Source organism: Rhinopithecus roxellana, chromosome 7 (genome assembly GCF_007565055.1).
Source record: "Rhinopithecus roxellana isolate Shanxi Qingling chromosome 7, ASM756505v1, whole genome shotgun sequence".
Classification (NCBI taxonomy): Eukaryota; Metazoa; Chordata; class Mammalia; order Primates; family Cercopithecidae; genus Rhinopithecus; species Rhinopithecus roxellana.
Genome location: NC_044555.1, coordinates 68,087,712 through 68,106,158, shown reverse-complemented (window position 1 = coordinate 68,106,158; position 18,447 = coordinate 68,087,712). Strand labels below are relative to the sequence as shown.

The 18,447-nt window shown below is 47.0% G+C and overlaps 1 protein-coding gene across 1 annotated transcript in view; it reads right to left on the bottom strand.

Annotated features, from left to right (window-relative positions):
- NHSL2 (NHS like 2) overlaps positions 1–13,540 on the bottom strand; it is a 70,988-nt gene extending 57,448 nt beyond the window's left edge. The window contains exon 1 of the mRNA XM_030933929.1: positions 13,228–13,540. Within this exon, the coding sequence (XP_030789789.1) occupies positions 13,228–13,270 (43 nt within the window). The 5' untranslated portion in view covers positions 13,271–13,540. The remainder of the gene's footprint in view (positions 1–13,227) is intronic.
- Positions 13,541–18,447: the final 4,907 nt, after the last annotated feature.

Below are 18,447 nucleotides of genomic sequence, written 5' to 3'. Positions count from 1 at the left end.
ACACTTGCATTTACTAGGAGCTTAGCAGACACAAGTCAGGAAGTTTAACTTGAAAAATGACGTGAATAATCTCAACAGATAATACTTCTTGAATGTCTTTATGCATTAGGCACTGAGGTGGGTGCTTTGCATTCTTTGTCTGGACTAGTTTTCATAACAACACTGCAAGGGAGATACTATACACCTCATTTTATTGGTAAGGAAATGGAGAGGTCAAGAAACTTGCCCAAGGTCACCATGGTTAGTGATAGTCAGGATTTGAACTCAGATCTGTTTGGTTACAAAGCCTGTGTTCTTCTCAATACTGCACTTTGGAGACAGAAGTACTAACCCAGTTAATGAATTTGCTGAATTTGGCCTTAAGCCTAATATATGAAAGAGGAATCCGACAATGTTCTCCATGCCTCCCTCACTCACAGCTTCCTTCTGAACAGAGTTGACATATGGATTCCTCAATCTTGGATCACTATTTACTCATTCAGTAAATATTTTGTTGAGTGGCTACTCTGTGCCAGGCACTCTTCTTTAGGTCACAAATGGACACACCAGATAGTCTGGGCCTGAGTCAAGGGTAGCCATCTTTCAGTTGGGTCTGAGGGTGCCCAGAGGTCTATGAAGTGCTCTGCACTGAGGACTCAGGCTGATAAGAATGTTCCAGAGGGTGGAGTGACCAATTGATCCAATAAGAACCCCTCTCTTGGGGAATGTGTATGTGACAGATACCTACAGAGGAGCATAGGCAGTGAGGCGGCCCAGAACCCAGGAGAAGCCCAGGGAGACAGCAGTAGCAGAGCCATGGGGAATGGGGAAAGCAAAGTTGTGGGGAGCGGTCTTGTTCAGCACTCCTGAGACATCAGTTGTGAAGAGCAGTGGCTGCCAGGGAGGGGCTCACTTATACATTAATACTTACACTTATGTCCCATCACCCAAAGAAACGGAAGCACACCTTTGTTCTTGCAACCTGAAACAGGCCATCTAACTTACAGCTCTTGGAAACTCAGACCATGAAGGGCTGTGCTTCACAAGGCACAAGCTTGCACTTCTGAACCTGGCTCTTGAGTTCTGTATTTGGTCTTCTTGGTGCACTTGTGTGTGTGCGTTCATGTGTGCATGCGTGTGGGGACAGTGAATTAAAATACATTTTGCTGGACGTCCCCCTCTGCCAGCAAACTGGCATCCAATCCAGGCTTCTTGGTCCCGGCTTGCGATCAAGAAATGATTCTGCATGAAGCTGAAAGAGGGTAGTAAGGATCAAAGAATCTCTTTTGACACTCTAGGACTTGCATCACGTGGATTTGTGGATCATGGGCATCCTGGAGTGCTGCTAGACACCTAAGGTCTTGGGGACACAACACTTGTGGGCTACATCCACTGCTGGGCTGTTGTGAGAGCCTCAACCATACTCATGGGGAACAAGTGGAAAATCTCTGCCTTCCCTGACCACACTCCAACCCCCACCACCTCAGGTTCTCATCCTGTTCTCCAAGCACACATTTGAAAGGCTTATCATATGCTGTGATGGGGAGAGAGATTATGGAGGAACAGGCACTCCTATACACAGCTAGTGGGAGGGTCAGCTGAAACAACTTCTTTGGAGGGCAGTTTGGCATTAACTGTCAAAAAATTTTAATGCACGTTCCTGTTTACCCAACAATTCCACTTCTAGGGATTTCCAGTATAGATTTAGTGCACATGAAGATACATGAACAGAGAATACATGAACATTGGAGTACTATGTGTAATAGCAAAATACTGGCAACAACTCCAATAGAACACAGGTCAGATAAATTGTGGTTCAGCCATATAATGGAATTCTCCGCAGCCATTAAGAAGAATTATGTAGCTAAGATATGTACTGATATGGAATGTTCTCCAAGATACAATGTCAGGTGAAAAAAGCTAGGTGCGGAATGTTGTGTATAGTATGTCATCAGTTACATTAAAAATCTTTCTCTATCTTTCTTCCCCACCCCTTCTCCATACACACACACACACACACACATACTCACACATACTTGTATATGCACAGGTCATTTTGGGAATGATACCAGAAACTGGTATCTGTGCTCGCCTCTTTTTTTTTTTTTTTTTTTTTTTTTTGAGACAGAGTCTCGATCTGTCGCCCAGGCTGGAGTGCAGTGGCCGGATCTTGGCTCACTGCAAGCTCCGCCTCCCGGGTTTATGCCATTCTCCTGCCTCAGCCTCCCGAGTAGCTGGGACTACAGGCGCCCGCCACCTCGCCCGGCTAGTTTTTTGTATTTTTTAGTAGAGATGGGGTTTCACCGTATTAGCCAGGATAGTCTCGATCTCCTGACCTCGTGATCTACCCGTCTCGGCCTCCCAAAGTGCTGGGATTACAGGCTTGAGCCACCGCGCCCGGCCCTGTGCTCGCCTCTTGATGGGGGAGCTGTTAAAGTGGGGATGGGGGGTTAGGGGTAGGCAGGAAAATTACTTTTTTCACAAAATAGTCTTTTACACTGTTGAATTTCTTTCCACAAACATATAGTACTTTAAAAATGTGACAGTAATAAGCAAAAGCAAAATTAATTGCAGAATTCCTCATCAATAGGGGATTGGTTAAATAAATTGTGGCATAGTCTTAGTAAGGAATACTACACAGCTATTGAAAAGAAGATATATTCTGCCATAGAAAGATGTCCATAGACATATTAAGTTTTAAAAATCAAGGCTCTGTGTAAAATATATAAAGAATTTCATTTATGTAAAAAGATATGGCTGGGCACGGTGGCTCATGCCTGTAATCCCAGCACTTTGGGAGGCTGAGGCAGGAGGATCGCCTGAGCTCAGGAGTTTGACACCAACCTAAGCAACATGGTGAAATCCTCTTTTTACAAAAAATACAAAAAATTAGCCAGGTGAGGTGGCCTGTGCCTGTGGTCCCAGCTACTTGGGAGGCTGATGTGGGAGGATCACTGGAGCCTGTGAAATTCGGGGCTGCAGTGAGCCATGATTGCACCACTGCACTCCAGCCTGGGTGACAGAGCAAGACCTAGTCTCAAACAAAACAAAACAAAACAAACAAACAAACAAACAAACAGAAAACAACAACGACAAAAACAAGATATAAATACACACACACATGCAGGCATATGCATAGGAAAAGTTCTGGGATGATATACACCCCACTGTTAATGTGCGTAGTCTTCGAAAAAGACTAGAATTGGTCAAGTTAAAGGCAGACTTTCATTTTTACCATAAATATTTGTTGATTCACTTTAGATTATTTTTTCTACAATGAATTCACATTTTATTTTACAATAAAACACACAAATGATAAATTACAGGCAGGATAACAAGTCCCACTCTTAGAGGGACCTGCATTCTAAAACTTGGTTTCCCTCTACACTCCTCCATCCCTGATCCCCCAGTGGCTTCTTAGAGCAGACAGACCCAGCTCCCAAGCCTGGCACTGGAGGTCTCAGTGCTCCGGGTGCATCTCACCTTTTCTCCCACTGCCCCTTCCCACTTTCCTCTGGAAAGGCCACTGGGATGCCTCCCCAGCCCCAAGCAGGTGTTCATCTTTTTTCACTTATTCAATTTGCTTCCCCTGTGCTCTGTGCACCTAGATACTGCTTCCTTCCCACCCCACCCCTAGTTTATTGAACTTCCTTTCACTCATGCTATATGACCCAGTCACCTCCTGCAAGCCCTCTGGAATCCTCTTGCCCATTAGCGAGTGAGTATCCCAGGGACTCATTCTGAGCTTGGGAAGCTGCCTTGTGACATTCTTTATTGGGCTATCTTGTATTGTTAGTTAACTTCCACAGAATCATTTAACTAAAATGTGAGTATCACTCTTTTGTTTACGAAGCACTTTCACAACTTTACTTTCTTTTTTTTTTTTTTTTTTTTAACAAATCCTCCTGTCCATTTCACGAGGTAGGCAAGGCAAGTATTGACATTATTATTCTCATTTCATTGATGAGGAAACTGAGGGGTAGGGAGGCTTCTTGTTCAAGGTGACACAAGTAGAAAGTGATTTAGAGGAACCTAGATCTTCCTGACTAGTCTAGGACACCTGCTTTTGTTCCCCCAGTCAGAATACAAGTCCCTGGAGGACAGGAAATGTGTTTTCAATGACTTTGTGCACAATAAAGGGGCAAAGGGAAAGTCATCAGCATTCTGATGGCAAGCTTACAAAGAGGACAGGACAATCAGCCAACTGAAGGGTATGTAGTGAGGACTTGCCAAACGCTTAGGTCAGGGCTGCATGCTGGAGGGAGACAAAGGCCATCTTCATGTGAGGCCAATGCACCAATGAATTAGGACACAATCAAATATGTAATGAAGGTGATTTGAGGTGGTACCCAGAGGAACTTTTTCCTTTCTTTATTATTATTACTATTATTTGAAACAAGGTCTCCCTGTTACCCAGGCTGGAGAGCAGTGGTGAAATCACAGATTACTGCAGCCTGGTCAGTCTGGTGGTGATGTGTAGTATGGACTGAAGTAGGCTTGATAAGGGGCCCCAGAAAATGTCACCAAGGTGCTAATGTCCAGAAGAGTCAGGCCTTGAAGCCAAAGTCAAGGCCATTTCACGGAGACCCACGTGAAAATTGTGCTTTGTCATGTATTATTTAAGTTGTTAAGAAAAATTATCTAAAACTTGACAACAAGGCAAAAAATATCACTGATACCCTTTCAGGAACATGTGAGAGCACCATCCATGCAGCTGTTTGACTTACAATTCCCTATTGATTAAGTCCCAGACTCAGTCAAGTTAAAAGTTAACTTGTAGAAGATGGGTAAGTTGCAAATGATTTTTGTCTGATAGAAATGAAAATTAATTCTGTCTGGTAGAAAAGGCAGCCACAAAGGTTACCATTTTATTACCCTGTAGAACTAACCAGTTTTTGTGTTTGTTTTTGTTTTGAGACGGAGTTTCGCTCTTGTTACCCAGCTGGAGTGCAATGGCACGGTCTCAGTTTACTTCAACCTCCGCCTCCCAGGTTCAAGCAATTCTCCTGCCTCAGCCACCCGAGTAGCTGAGATTACAGGCATGCGCCACCACGCCCAGCTACTTTTTGTATTTTTAGTAGAGATGGGGTTTCTCCATGTTGGTCAGGCTGGTCTCAAATTCCTGACCTCAGGTGATCTGCCTGCCTCAGCCTCCCAAAGTGCCGGGATTACAGGAGTGAGCCACCGCACCCGGCCAGAACTAACCAGTTTTGTATCCAACTTTGTTTGTTTGTTTGTTTGTTTGTTTGTTTGTTTCTCGAGATGGAGTCTTGCTCTGTCATCCAGGCTGGAGTTCAATGGCATGATCTTGGCTCATTGCAACCTCCGCCTCCTGGGTTCAAACGATTCTCCTGCCTCAGCCTCCCGAGTAGCTGGGATTACAGGTGCATGCCACCACGCCCGGATAATTTTTTGTATTTTTAGTAGAGATGGGGTTTCTTTTTTTTTTTTTTTTTTTTTTTTTTTTTTGAGACGGAGTCTCGCTCTGTCGCCCAGGCTGGAGTGCAGTGGCCGGATCTCAGCTCACTGCAAGCTCCGCCTCCCGGGTTTACGCCATTCTCCTGCCTCAGCCTCCCAAGTAGCTGGGACTACAGGCACCCGCCAACTCGCCCGGCTAGTTTTTTGTATTTTTTAGTAGAGACGGGGTTTCGCCGTGTTAGCCAGGATGGTCTCGATCTCCTGACCTCGCGATCCACCCGTCTCGGCCTCCCAAAGTGCTGGGATTACAGGCTTGAGCCACCGCGCCCGGCCTAGAGATGGGGTTTCACCATGTTGGCCAGGCTGGTCCTGAACTCCTGACCTCGTGATCCGCCCGCCTCGGCCTCCCAAAGTGCTGGGATTACAGGTGTGAGCCACCAAGCCCGGCCCCAACTTTTAAATCTTATTCCAGCATTTTTGTGAAGTCTCTCATACCTTTTTAAAACTACTTTGTTGCAGTAAAATATATGTAAGATACAATTTGCCCTTTTAAGTGTACAATTCAATGGCATGAAACGTATTCACAATGTTGTACAACCATTACCACTATCGATTTCCAAAATGTTTCATCACCCCAGACACACTGTAACTGATAAGCAGTAATTTCCTATTTCTCCCTCTCCTAGGCCCTGGTAACTTCTAGTCTACTTTCTGCCTCTAGGAATTGGTCTGGTCTACATGTTTCATGGAAGTGGAATCAGACAATATTTGTTTTTTTGTGTTTGGCTTTTTTCGGTTAGCATAATGTCTTCGAGACTAAACTACATTGTAGCATGTGTCAGAACTTCATTCCTTTTTTTGGTTGAATAATATTCCACTTTATGGATATCCCACATTTTATTTCTCTACTCATCTGCCGATGGACATCTGGGTTGTTTCCACCTTTCAGCTATTGTGAATAATGTCTCACTGCAGGTCAGACCCCCAGGCTGGGATGACCCCCAGCCCAGCCTTCCTTCATAGCCCAGGCCCACTCATAGCCCAGTGCTATGAATGTTCATGCAATTGAACAAACCTATTCAAGTCTCTGTTTTCACTTCTTTTGGGTATATACCTAGAAGTGGAACTGATAGATTATATGGTAATTCTATGTTTAACTTTTTTAGGTAAGTATATGTTTAACTCTCGTATCTTATTTAAAAAATCAGCTTTACTGTAATGAGTTAAATAAATATTTGACATGTGATCACTATACATTTGAATGAGAGTCATGTTTTTACCCCTTTGAAAATTACATCTTGATAAGGGTGGTTTATTTACCTTGCTTTTTTTTTTTTTTTTGAGATGGAATTTCACTCTGTCTCCCAGGCTGGAGTCCAGTGGCATGATCTCGGCTCACTGCAACCTCTGCCTCCCAGGTTCAAGTGATTCTCCTGCCTCGGCCTCCCAAGTAGCTGGGATTACAGGCACCTGCCACCACACCCAGCTAATTTTTGCATTTTTAGTAGAGACAGGGTTTTGCTATGTTGGCCAGGCTGGTCTTGAACTCCTGACCTCAAGTGATCTGCCTGCCTTGGCCTCCCAAAGTGCTGGGATTATAGGCATAAGCCACCACGCCCGGCCTATCTTGCTAATCTTTAAAGCAGAAAGCTGACCCCTGCGCCTCCCTGTGACCCGCATTACTTACTGCAGCTCCCTATAAGGAAGTATGAGAAATGAGGGCCCCCTTGTTTAACCAATGAGGCCAGCAAGATACTTTGGTAGATCCAAAGAGAAAGGAAATTTTAACTAGGGTCCTGTGGTAGTGATGGGAAATGAAGTCATGTGAGGGCTACAGAACATGTGTATCTTTATTATTGCCGGGAACATATGAAGATGGAACATCTTTCTCCTCTGAAACATAAAACAACTGTTGGTTCTCTACAGCATGATGACTTCTGCTAAGAAAGCTCTAGAGAAAAGCTTTGCTTTAGGTGAACTCTGGTACCAGGCAGACCACAAGGAGGCCCATTGGGAGAGGTGCTAGAATTCTTTTTGTTCAGCCTCAAAATCTGCCTTCATTGGCATCTGACAGGGAAGGAGGCCTTGAGGAATCTTTCAGGCAGGGAAGGAAGAGAAAAAAAGGACTTGGCCTGGAGTTTGAGGAGGAGGGTGGGCACAAAGGTGGGGGAGAGTGCGCAGCGTACGGGTGGCAGGGAGGGAGTAGGGAGCAGCTGCTCCGCCTGGGACCCAACTCCTCAAAGGGGATTTTTAGTTGCCTCTATGTGGTCTTTTCTTCAAACTATACTCCCTGCCACCAAAAAAAAAAAAAAAAAAAAAAAAAAAAAAAAAAAAAAAAAAAAAATCTCTCTAGAGCAGTGATCATACAGAAAATCAGAGGTGTTCTTGGTCTCATACATTTTTAATGTTTCAAACTAAAAAAGTTTTGCTTTTTTGAATAGGCTGACATTTTAAAATACCCGTATTTCCCCCCTTACAGCTCAAAAGGAACTAACTGGATTTTGATCCTAGTTTTCTCACTTTTGAGACAAGATATGGAAGAGCAAATATGTGCAATGGATGAATTTCACAGGTGGTTAAGAAGGTGCAGGAAAAAGAAAACCAGAATAAAAAAGAGTATCATGGTTATAAATATGATCCGAATATATCTATTTTTGAAAACATAATAGGCAAGTTAAGAAAATAAAGGTAAAAACCTACTTTCTTCTGACACCCTTATTTTGCTATCTTGCAGTGCTAGGTCAAGATTAAATATATATAATAAGCAAAGAACTGCATGTGTCTTTGAGAGGGGCTGGGTGGTACAGGGGAGAGGGCCTGGGCTATGAAGGCAGGCTGTGTTGGGGGTCATCCCAGCCTGGGGGGGTCTGACTTGCAGTGAGGTCTTTAGATTTGCTTTAGCAAATCCCTAGATCTCTATTTTCACATGTTTAGGGTGAAGACAATAATTCGTGCCTTAGAGGGTTGTTAGAAGGGTCATAATAGAAGGCCTCCAAGAAAAGCACGAACAAAGTGCTGTGGAAACCTGGTCTTTGGTACACATCACAGGTACACATCACATCACTTACTGCATTGTTCTGGAATAGTCCTCTTATATATCTGTCACCCCGGTAATACCAGAAGTTCCCTGTGACTTGTTTGCCTCTGTATCCTCCTTGCCTGTAAGCCCAGTGACTGGAACATCATACCCAGCCATTCTGTCTTTTAGTAAACACTTACTAGGTCCTATCAGCTTCCAACTCTTGATAGCCACACTCTGCCCTCCAAACCACTGTCCTCTCCTTGCTGCCTCCCCAGCACTGAAGCCCCAGAGGCTCTGACCAGACCCCTGTGGTGGACACTGTGATGTGTGCCCACATTCCCGCTCAGGACTGAAGGCCTTATTCCCTCAGCCATGGGACTGCTGCTGGCTGACAGCCCTCTCTGGGAAGTGCCCAGTTACCTCCTCAGACAGAGATGCTTTGCTCAAGGCTAAGCTTCCTCCTGGGGGCAGCCTGCATCTAAGGACTGGTCCCCTCACCCTGACTCAGAACAACTCTAAAGGACCAACCCAGCTCCAGAGCTCCCCAAGTGACAGCTGAGGCTGTCATTAGGACAGCATCATAGCCCAATTTCTCCCTCCAACCAGTCCTGCATCTTTCCCTTAGACTCCAGATGTTGATCCCAGAAGTACCCCCAATAAACTTCCCTCATGTGACCTGCAGGCTCCAGGCTGGGTTTGTGGCCTGTGCAGGCTCTGGCTTGGCATCTGGAAAGCCTCAATTCCAAATGACACCAGGAGCTGTGATAGTCCCCAGGACCAGTCACTGACATAGGCCTCACTCACAGTTATATTTCTCTCTCCCCCTCTCTTCTCAAGCTTTTCTTATAAAATGCATTGGGAACCAAGGGTGGAGGATATAGGCCTGTAAGCAAATGATGACGGGAATGTGAGAGATGCTACAATAGAGACATGAACCTGGTGCTAAGATGAACTTAACCTGGGGGATTTGGAAGAAGGCTTCCTGGAGGAGGTGCCATTTAAACTGAGTCTTGAAGGATGAGCTGAGATTTGATGAGTGGGCAAGGATATAGGAAAGACATTCCAGAAAAAGAATACAACATTCTGGAAGGCACAACAGAGTGTGTGGGCAGGGGGAGCAAGGGCAATAAAGTCTGGGACAAGAGTAGAGACAGATCGTGCAGGGCCTTCTAAGCCATAGGAACTTGGTGTTCAGAAAACATCTGCTGATTGAATGCCACATTCCAGTGTTGCCCCAGTTTTGGGCATTGGGGTATGAGTTTCACAAGTTTTGCTGTACATAGGCACCACTGGTTCTATTTACAATTTACTTAACCTTTTTCTCTAAGTGAATTGGTTTTTTTTTCTTAAACAAATAAATCTATATTAAAAGAAATTCTATATGGAAACCATAACCAAAACCAAAAGGAGTATCACTTGCCATAAATAGAAAGTGGCTGTATAAAGAAATACAATGGGAACAGAAGAGAGTAATTAAATTCTATGTAGATATTGTTGCCTGTCCATGTCTTTGAGCCCGAGGCCTGCTCTAGCTTTGTTACGAAAGAAGATTAGTAAGCATTACAGAGGTTGAAGAATAGCACCACACTGAGACCTTCTCCTTGATGTAATCAGAAAGCTGGAAAGAGAAGGAAAAGAGAATCATTTTCTCACCATGTAATTCAATGTTCTTTAAAGCTGTACTATGTACCATTAAAATCGCCTTGGAGTTTCCTCCCTACCACTTCACAGACTGTGGAAACAGTTGGTAAGCAATAAAATAGCCTACAAATGTGGTTGTTATTGCCTCTCTGTCGCTGTGTCCATTGGCTCTGGAGCCATTGCTTGGCTCAGCGAAGGTTTCCAAATCAGTTCCTTTGGCTACCCTCATCCCAGCACTGTAGGGGGAAACCAGCAAGGGTGAGGCTGGAGAGAGGGGGACCCTGGGAATCCTAGACTCTTTGAATCAGAAGGGCTGGAGAGAGTGCCTTATCTTCCCACTCTGGGAAAGCTGGGACCACAGGAGGGACACAAGTTGTCCAAGGCCACAGAGGTGGTTAGTGTTAGAAGTCCAGGGAACTATTAACATGGAAAAAAACAATAGTATAGTTCATTGTTTTAGGCTACTGATTCCAGTAGCTGTTATCTGCAAGGCTGGAGTACGGAGTGTGGGAGAAGCCAGCCCATGTGGCCTGAGAGCATGGGGCACCATCAGAGATATCAAACTTCTGGGCTCTTCAGCCTGGCCGAGGTTGGCGGTGGGCCGGAGGCCTGGGTGATGGGCTGGTAGGAAAGAACCTACCAGAGGCTCAAGTGTTTATAAAAGAAACCCAAGGAAATGAGGGAGGCCAGCACATCAGAGCTGCTCCAAAGGACAGTGCCAAGTCAGCCAGGGACATCCTGGGACTAGGCAAAGCAACTAAGCTTTGGGGTTTGACGGGCTTGGGTTCAATCCCCATTCTGTCACTTCCTAACTATGTATGACTTAAGGTAAGTCACTTAAGTCACTTAAGGCTCCTCACTGCAGCATATTGTGGTAAGGATGGTACCCACCTCACAAGGTTGTTGTGAGGTTCACACAACCAATACAATCAATGCAAAGACAACGCATCTCAGTCTACCTTGGTGCTTTATTTGCCTCCTGGACTCTGCTAAAGTGTTGAATTTATTTTTTGCAATACCAAGGCATGTAGGCAAGAAGAGGCCGGAAAGGGGAGGCAATTAATGCAAAGCTTCTAGCACAGGGCCTGGTACATTACTTAGCATTGCTTCCCTCCCCACCCTTGCCCCTACACCCTGTGCAGCCAGACCCCTGACCATACATTTTCTTCTCTCTGGCTCCCTCCCCTAGCCCAGACTCCCAAGCCCATACCTTCAGGCCCTGTCTGACCTATTCTTGTGCTCACCTGGCCAACTTATCTCAGCTACGGGGTTAATGAGGAGTCTTTCAAGTATATGCAGATAAGAAAGTTGAAGGGTCACACTTCACAGGGTGGGACAGGGACCTCCTTCACCTAGAGAGACAGGGGAAGGTGGATGCTCCAGGGCAGATGCCTGGCCAAGCAGCTTGTGTGTCTCACTGGAGGGAGAGGCCAGCTGTGGCCTCTGCCTGTTGAGGTTGCGGCTCTGCTGGCAGAGAACAAAGAAAAGACTCTGGTCTCCTGTGGCATTAGAAGGCAGTGCCTGAAGCAAGTCCCTCCATTAAAAGCTACAAGACGGAAGGTTAAATATAGCCCTTTCCAGTTGTCTAGGACAAAGATTTATGAAATGTCAGAGCTGTTTTAGAGTGAGAAACGATCTTATCTCGGCTCTGTTTTTAGAGAGTAGAAAGGAGGCAATAGAGAAGAGAAATAAATCTGGACTTTCACCAGTGGGTCATGGGAGGCCATCAGAGGATTTTGAGCAGCTGTGTCTGTTTTGTAAAGGCTCGCTCAGGCTGCAGAGTGGAGAACGGACTGGAGAGTGGAAACAGGGAGCCCCAGAGGAGGGAGAGAGATGCGGGAGGCCAAACCAGGGGAGAAGTTGTGAAGGTGGAGGTCGGGGCGGGGTGTTGGGCCTTCATCCCAGGTAAGGGCGGCCCCTCCTTCCCATTCTCTCTCCCTCGGAAGCAGAAAGCTTGTGGGAGCAAGCTTTCTGCTTCTTCTCTAGGGCTTCTTCTCTAGGGCTCACTCGTGTCTCTGTGAAAAAAGTAACCTGTAAAAGTTACCAAGACCCTTGGTTCCTTTTCAAGGCAGCCCACTGCACCCATAGAGGGTCTGTTGGAAAGTTCCTCCTTGTCTACAGACCTCAGCTTTGCCTCTTGAGGCCCCACGCAGACCCCATCTACTCCCGTCATCTGGTGACAGTCCCTCAAAGACCTGAAGACCAAAGATCATTTTTCTCTGATTCTTCTTCATGCCAAACAGCACGTGGTCCTCACAGGACTTTGGTTTTGGTCCCATTACTCAACTTTCAAATCACTTTAGTTCATAAACTCCTTTTGAGCATACGCCTGATGCAAAGGGCCAACTAAAACTCCAGAGACACAGCATGGACTCAGTCTGTCCGGTCAGCTACCTCCACAAGCAGTAGCTTCCAGACATTTTCAAGGGCATGTCACTGTGGCATCATGCGCCTCCTTCCCCACCACCACATGGCTGGTCTTCTTCACAGAAACCAGAGAGGGGTCCTGGTGTGGCACAGGGCCCTGTATTTGCTTCTGCCTTACTGCCAGGAGGTCTGGCTTGAACTGCAATTAGAAAGCTCTTGGTCCCTTGGTAGCAACCTGTGTGCACAGAAGACCAGTGACAGGCACCCCTTTCCTGCCTCTCCTTGCCTACATGCCTTGGTATTGCAAAAAATAAATTGAGCATTTTAGCAGGAGCTCAGGAGGCAAATAAAGCCCCTAGATTGAATGAGATGGAATTTTCTGCTACCAAAGGGACAAGGCCTCAGAATCTGTGTTAAGTCAATTTATAGGAAGTAAGAGGTGCAGTAATTCTTACACACACACACACACACACACACACACACACATATACACACATGCAGAATTCCTCCATCACTTTTATTAATGCTCTAGGATCCCAGAATATCAAGGTTGGGATGTGATCACATCCACCCTGTCTTCCAGAGTCATCTGATTATGAATTCCCTTCATAGGATCTCGGTTAAGTGACCATCCTGCCCCTCCGTGCACACCTCTAGAACGCGGTCCCACACCCTCCCAAGGCAGCCCAGGCTGCCCCAGCATAGCTGTGAGTGCAGAAAGCTCCTCCTCCTCCATGAACCCCAGTTCCTTCCCTTCTCCCCTCTGCTGAGCATGCACCCCTCCTCCTCCAACGACTCACCTCCCCGGATCCAGAAGAGGGTGACAGAGTCGGTTCTCTCCATCCCAGGGGTGTGGATAACCAAGAATCCACATCCAGCAAGTCCTCACGTATGAGAAAAGTGTGTGCTGAGCCCACACCGGGGGCAGGGAGCCTAGGGGCTCCACACTGTCTCAAACCCTGTCCCCAGGCTCCTCAGTGGGTACCCAGGGACTTTCCTGAACCCCGTTTCCCAGCACCCTGGTTCCATTGATCACATACTCCTTTGCCCAGTAAAGTTGTTCCTGGGCAGCCCAGCCTAGGGAAAGTAACTCAGGATTCAAAAGTGAGTTTCCTCTCTCTTTCCCCACCCCCCTGCACTCCACCCACAGCCACCCTGGACCCGTCGGCCCAGTCACAGCGGACAGGCGAGGGAAGTTTTCTGCGAGTTGGGCTTGTCTTTCTCTAGGTAAGGTTCTCAGCCAAAGGCCCTAGTCAGAGCCCCTCGGAGGGCTGACCTCCCTCTCAGCGGCTGTCCTGCAGTGAGGGGAAATGAACAGGAACTGGCTGTCTGAGTCAGCGCCCCTGGTCTATTGTCACTGTGCGGGCCCCTTCCTTCCCAGAGGAGAGGCGTGCACAGGGATAGGCCTTGTTTTTTGCAAGTCTCTCTTCCACACACACACTTTCTCTCTTGGCCTGGAACGAGTCTGTGAACTATGGCTGGATGCAATTCCATTCAATTTCCCCCAACGCCTAGCAATGGCCTACTCTACAGCACATAGAGGTCATCTCCTATCATCTTCACCACAGAGGAGCTAAAGACAACTAGTTTCATTTAATCCAGGGAAGAAACTGGGGCTCAGAATGGGAAAGGGGTTTTCCCAAAGCCCAGCAGCTAAAGGATGAGACTTGGGGTCATCCAGCTTGCTCTTTGTGGCATCAGGAGAACCCTGCTGATCTTCCCTACCTCTTCACCTACCTACACTTCCGCCAATAGACTGCAGATTCCAGCAAAGCCTATTTCCTGGTGCACAAAGCACAAGAGAATCACTGGCTTTCAAACACTGAAAACATATCTTGTTCCAATTTGTTTCTCTTTGTTTGGAAGGACAAGGACCCAGGAAACAAGTCGCATGTGGGAGAAGCTCCTTACAAAGGGACTTCTTTGTTCTTCATTACTAAATGACTACATTGGCAAAATGAGCATGGGCGATGGATTGAGCCCTCGTTCCAGTAACTGTCTTCTAATCGGAAGAGAGGCATCACTGACTCTTGCTTACAGGGTGGAAAGAGACTCAGCATGAGATTTACTCTCTTTACCATCTTTGCCAAGGACACAGAAAGAGAAGGAACCAGCTTGAACGAAGGCTCAAGATGGAGGTCCACATTCACACATGGCCAGAGCCACCTGCGTTGAAAAGACTTTCAACTCTTTGAGGGCAGGGCCAGGGCTCATGCATGGGTCTCTGGAGACCCTACCTTCAGAATGTATTTGTACAGCATGGTACAGAAGCCATAGAAAAAGACTGAGGTGAAATCTCCCGACAAGGAGAATGCATTGTGTCCCTGAGGTGGGAAGAGGGTTAGTTTCCAGGAGCAACGAATGGTTAGATGCATTCAAGAATTTAAGTAGTCTGAGGCGTAAGCACTGTTCACTTTAGCACCACTCAGAGGGTAACCTTGGCAAGGATGGCTTCCCAGAGGCCAGACTGCAGCAGGTTAAGGAGGGAAATGGGAGGGGAGGGGAGACACCTCTCAGGAAGTCTGGCTGTGGTTAGAGAGGAAAGAGGGCCGTAGCTGGAGGGAGAGGCACAACTAGAGAAGGGAGTCAGATTGTCAGGATGGGAGAGATGTTGTGTGTTTTTAAGCTGAGGAGCTTCTGTGAAAACCGCAGTTCCATCCTACCCTCTGTACTCTCTGAAGGCTGAACTTCACTTCGGACCAATTAAACCAGAACTTCCGAGGGGTGGAGCCTAGGCATTGATACTGCTTCAAATCTCCCCAGGTGGAGAATCATTGTACCAGTTTTTAGGAAAGTCCAGTCTTAAAGCCCAGCTAGTGGGCTAAAGGCAAGGGCAGCCTGACTGTCTTACCTCTTTCACATTGGAAGATTAGCATAGGGGCTAAGAGAACAGACTTGGGAGCCCTACTGCCTGGACTCAAATCCCAGCCTCACCATTTACAGCCTGTGTGCCCTTGGGCATGTCACTTAACCTCTCTGAGCCTCAGTTTCTAATCTATAGACCACTTATGTAGTCCATGGTTTCTCATCTATATATGCCCTTTAGGAGCTAATAAAAGGACCTATACCATAAAGTTGCTATGTCGACTCAGTGAGTAAACATCTGCACACTGCTCAGGCTGCTGCCTGGCTCCACAGAAGCCCTGCTGGAGCTGGCCCGTGTTTCCTAGCAGTCCTCCTACGGCCTTTCTGACCAGTACCCTGGGCCTTCCCTCTAAAGTGCAGGAGGGCCACCTTTCTAAAACACTGCTGCTCCTACTCTGGGCTTGGCTCTCCCACTGGCTATTCTCTCTGGCCTGCCTCACACATACCTGATTTTGTCATCCTGTTTCACAGTCACATCTCACCCCGGATCCCTCTGGGCTGGAGGTGGCTGCTGTTGCTGTGGTAGGAGCTGCCATTGCACATGGCCAGAGCCACATGTTATCTGAGATGGGAAGACTTCACAAATTAGAGTCCCAGCCCATATTTGTCTTGTGTTCCCCCAACTGAGATTTGGGGGTTCTTTGGGCTGCAGTCATAGTAAGCTATTGTCCCTGGGTGGGGAAACGGCTGTGTATATAAGTTTCCATGACACAGACCTCATGTTTCTGGGGTTGGAGACCCAATAATGAGGGCAGTGGGGAGCCATCTTCATCCCCAGAACCAGCAGTGTGACCTCTGGCTCTGAGCATCATGACTCTCAACCTTTCCAACCTCGCTCTGTACCCTGGGCAGACAGCTCCCATCCCCCAAGCCAGCCAGGAAGATGGTTATGGTGCAGGGTTGGGATAGTCAAGATTCTGGCAGCAGAGAGGCTAGAAGTGGCAGTGTTCAGCAGTGGGGAGGTGGGGGGAGTGTGAAGAGCTAAGCCTAGGAAGCTAGAAACCCCCAAAGCCAGGTCCCAGAAGCAGAAGCAGGGCCCCAGGCTGCTAGGTGGGTCAGAATATTCCAAAGGGACACTGCATGCCTTTTATCTCCTGTATGGCATGGGGAAGGGAATTGTACATCTCCGAGACAAGCTTAAAGGGCCCAAACAGCACCCCACCTGCACCCCACCCTGGCCAGGCCTATGAATTCCACAAAAGGAATTGATAGAGGTGGCTCTCTGCTACCCTCCCCAGTGCCAGAAACAAAACTCAGAGAACACACTCCACCCGAATGGTGGAGAGCAATCAGGAGCCTCACCCTGCTCCTGGGACCCCATATCCCTCTGTCTGTGCTCTGGGAGATTTTGACAGGAAATTGACTTTTGAAATAGAAAATCTGCTATTGAGAGAAATGAAGGTTTCATCAAAGACAATTTACTCCACATGATTGGAGATGGCACTTAGGAGGCCACGTTAGCCCAGATTGTTTGAAAGTACTGCCTAGGGGTGGTGAGGAGCTGACACGGCAGTGTGCAGGGTCTCCTATCAAGGACATCTTTCCTTGTAGTCTCAAGCATCATTTTTGCCTCTTTTCAATGTCAGAGCCTTGTCTGGTTTCTCCCAGCTTGATAATGGCTATATGGCCATGACCATGTGGCCTAGGGTGTCTCTACTCTGTTAATGAGGAAATCCCAGAGGTCACAAGGACAACTCTTGGGTAGTGGTGGTGGCAGTGGTGGGGAAAGAAGCTGGACTGTTGCCCCTATTGATCTCTGTAGCTGCATGACCCTGGGAATGTCACCTGACCTTTGTGGATCCATAAAATGAAAGGTTTGTGGGAGATTGGTGGTTTCTAAGTACACACCTCACCTTTATTAAAATACCTTGGTCTCACCATAACAGAAACAAAGAAATCTGCTTTTCTCGTGGAAGACTTTTCAATGTTGCCATGCAGAAATAATAATATGCATGACCATATATAATATACACTGTGCTCGGCCTGGCTCGGTGGCTCATACCTGTAATCCCGGCACTTTGGGAGGCCGAGGTGGGCGGATCACCTGAGATCGGGAGTTCGAGACCAGCCTGACCAACATGGAGAAACCATATCTCTACTAAAAATACAAAATCAGCTGGGCGTGGTGGCGTATGCCTGTAATCTCAGCTACTTGGGAGGCCAAGGAAGGAGAATCGCTTGAACCCAGGAGGCAGAAGTTGCAGTGAGCTGAGATCGTGCCATTGCACTCTAGCCTGGGTGACAAGAGTGAAACGCCGTCTCAGAAACACACACACACACACACACACACACACACACACACACACAGTGCTCCCCCAAGACCCCCTCCACATCCCTCTCACCCCCGCTCGTTGAGAACCCCTGGTTCAGGTGATTTTTAGAGACCCTTCCTACCCTGATCATCTTGAGCAATAACAATGGTAGCTCACACACGCTCCTTGCAGCTCACACACACTCCTTGCTTACTACATAGCAGGTGCTTTACATGCAGCACCTGATTTCATCCTCACAACCACCCCATGAGGTAGGCACTATTAATTCCAACTGACCAAGGAGGCTCCATGAGCTTAGGTCACTTGCCTGAAGACACACAGCTTGTAATTGACCAAGTCTAGCTGAGAATCCAAGAGCTGTGGAAGTCTTCACCATGTTCAGACTTCAAGCATTTTAGAGGAAGAGAAAAACCCACAACATTTTCCTGATGATTTCCCATCCAAGGGGAAAACTAGAAAGCTTTGCTTGCTTAATCAGATTTCAATGGCACCCAGCACTCAGAGAAGACAAGGTGGTTGCCAACTGAAGCCACCCAGCAGCACAGGCCCAGGCTGGCTTTGTTGTTAACTGGGTGTGACAGTGGAAAACAGTATCTAACACTCTTGTTTCAAAGCATCTGTACACATGTCATGATAAGGTTTTACAATATGCAGCATTTTACACTTCACAAGGTCTTTGAGAACGTCCCAGATCGTTTGCTTCTCAGGCTATTATTATCAACATTCCTACATTGCAGATGAACAAACTGAGGATATAGGGGTGAAATTCCTTCCTCTAAGGAAGGATCTGAACTTGAGTTCAAATGTGCAGCTTCCCACACTAATTTCATGATCTCTCCCCATTCCTTGTAGCGGCCTTTCTCCACAAAGGTACCTAATTTT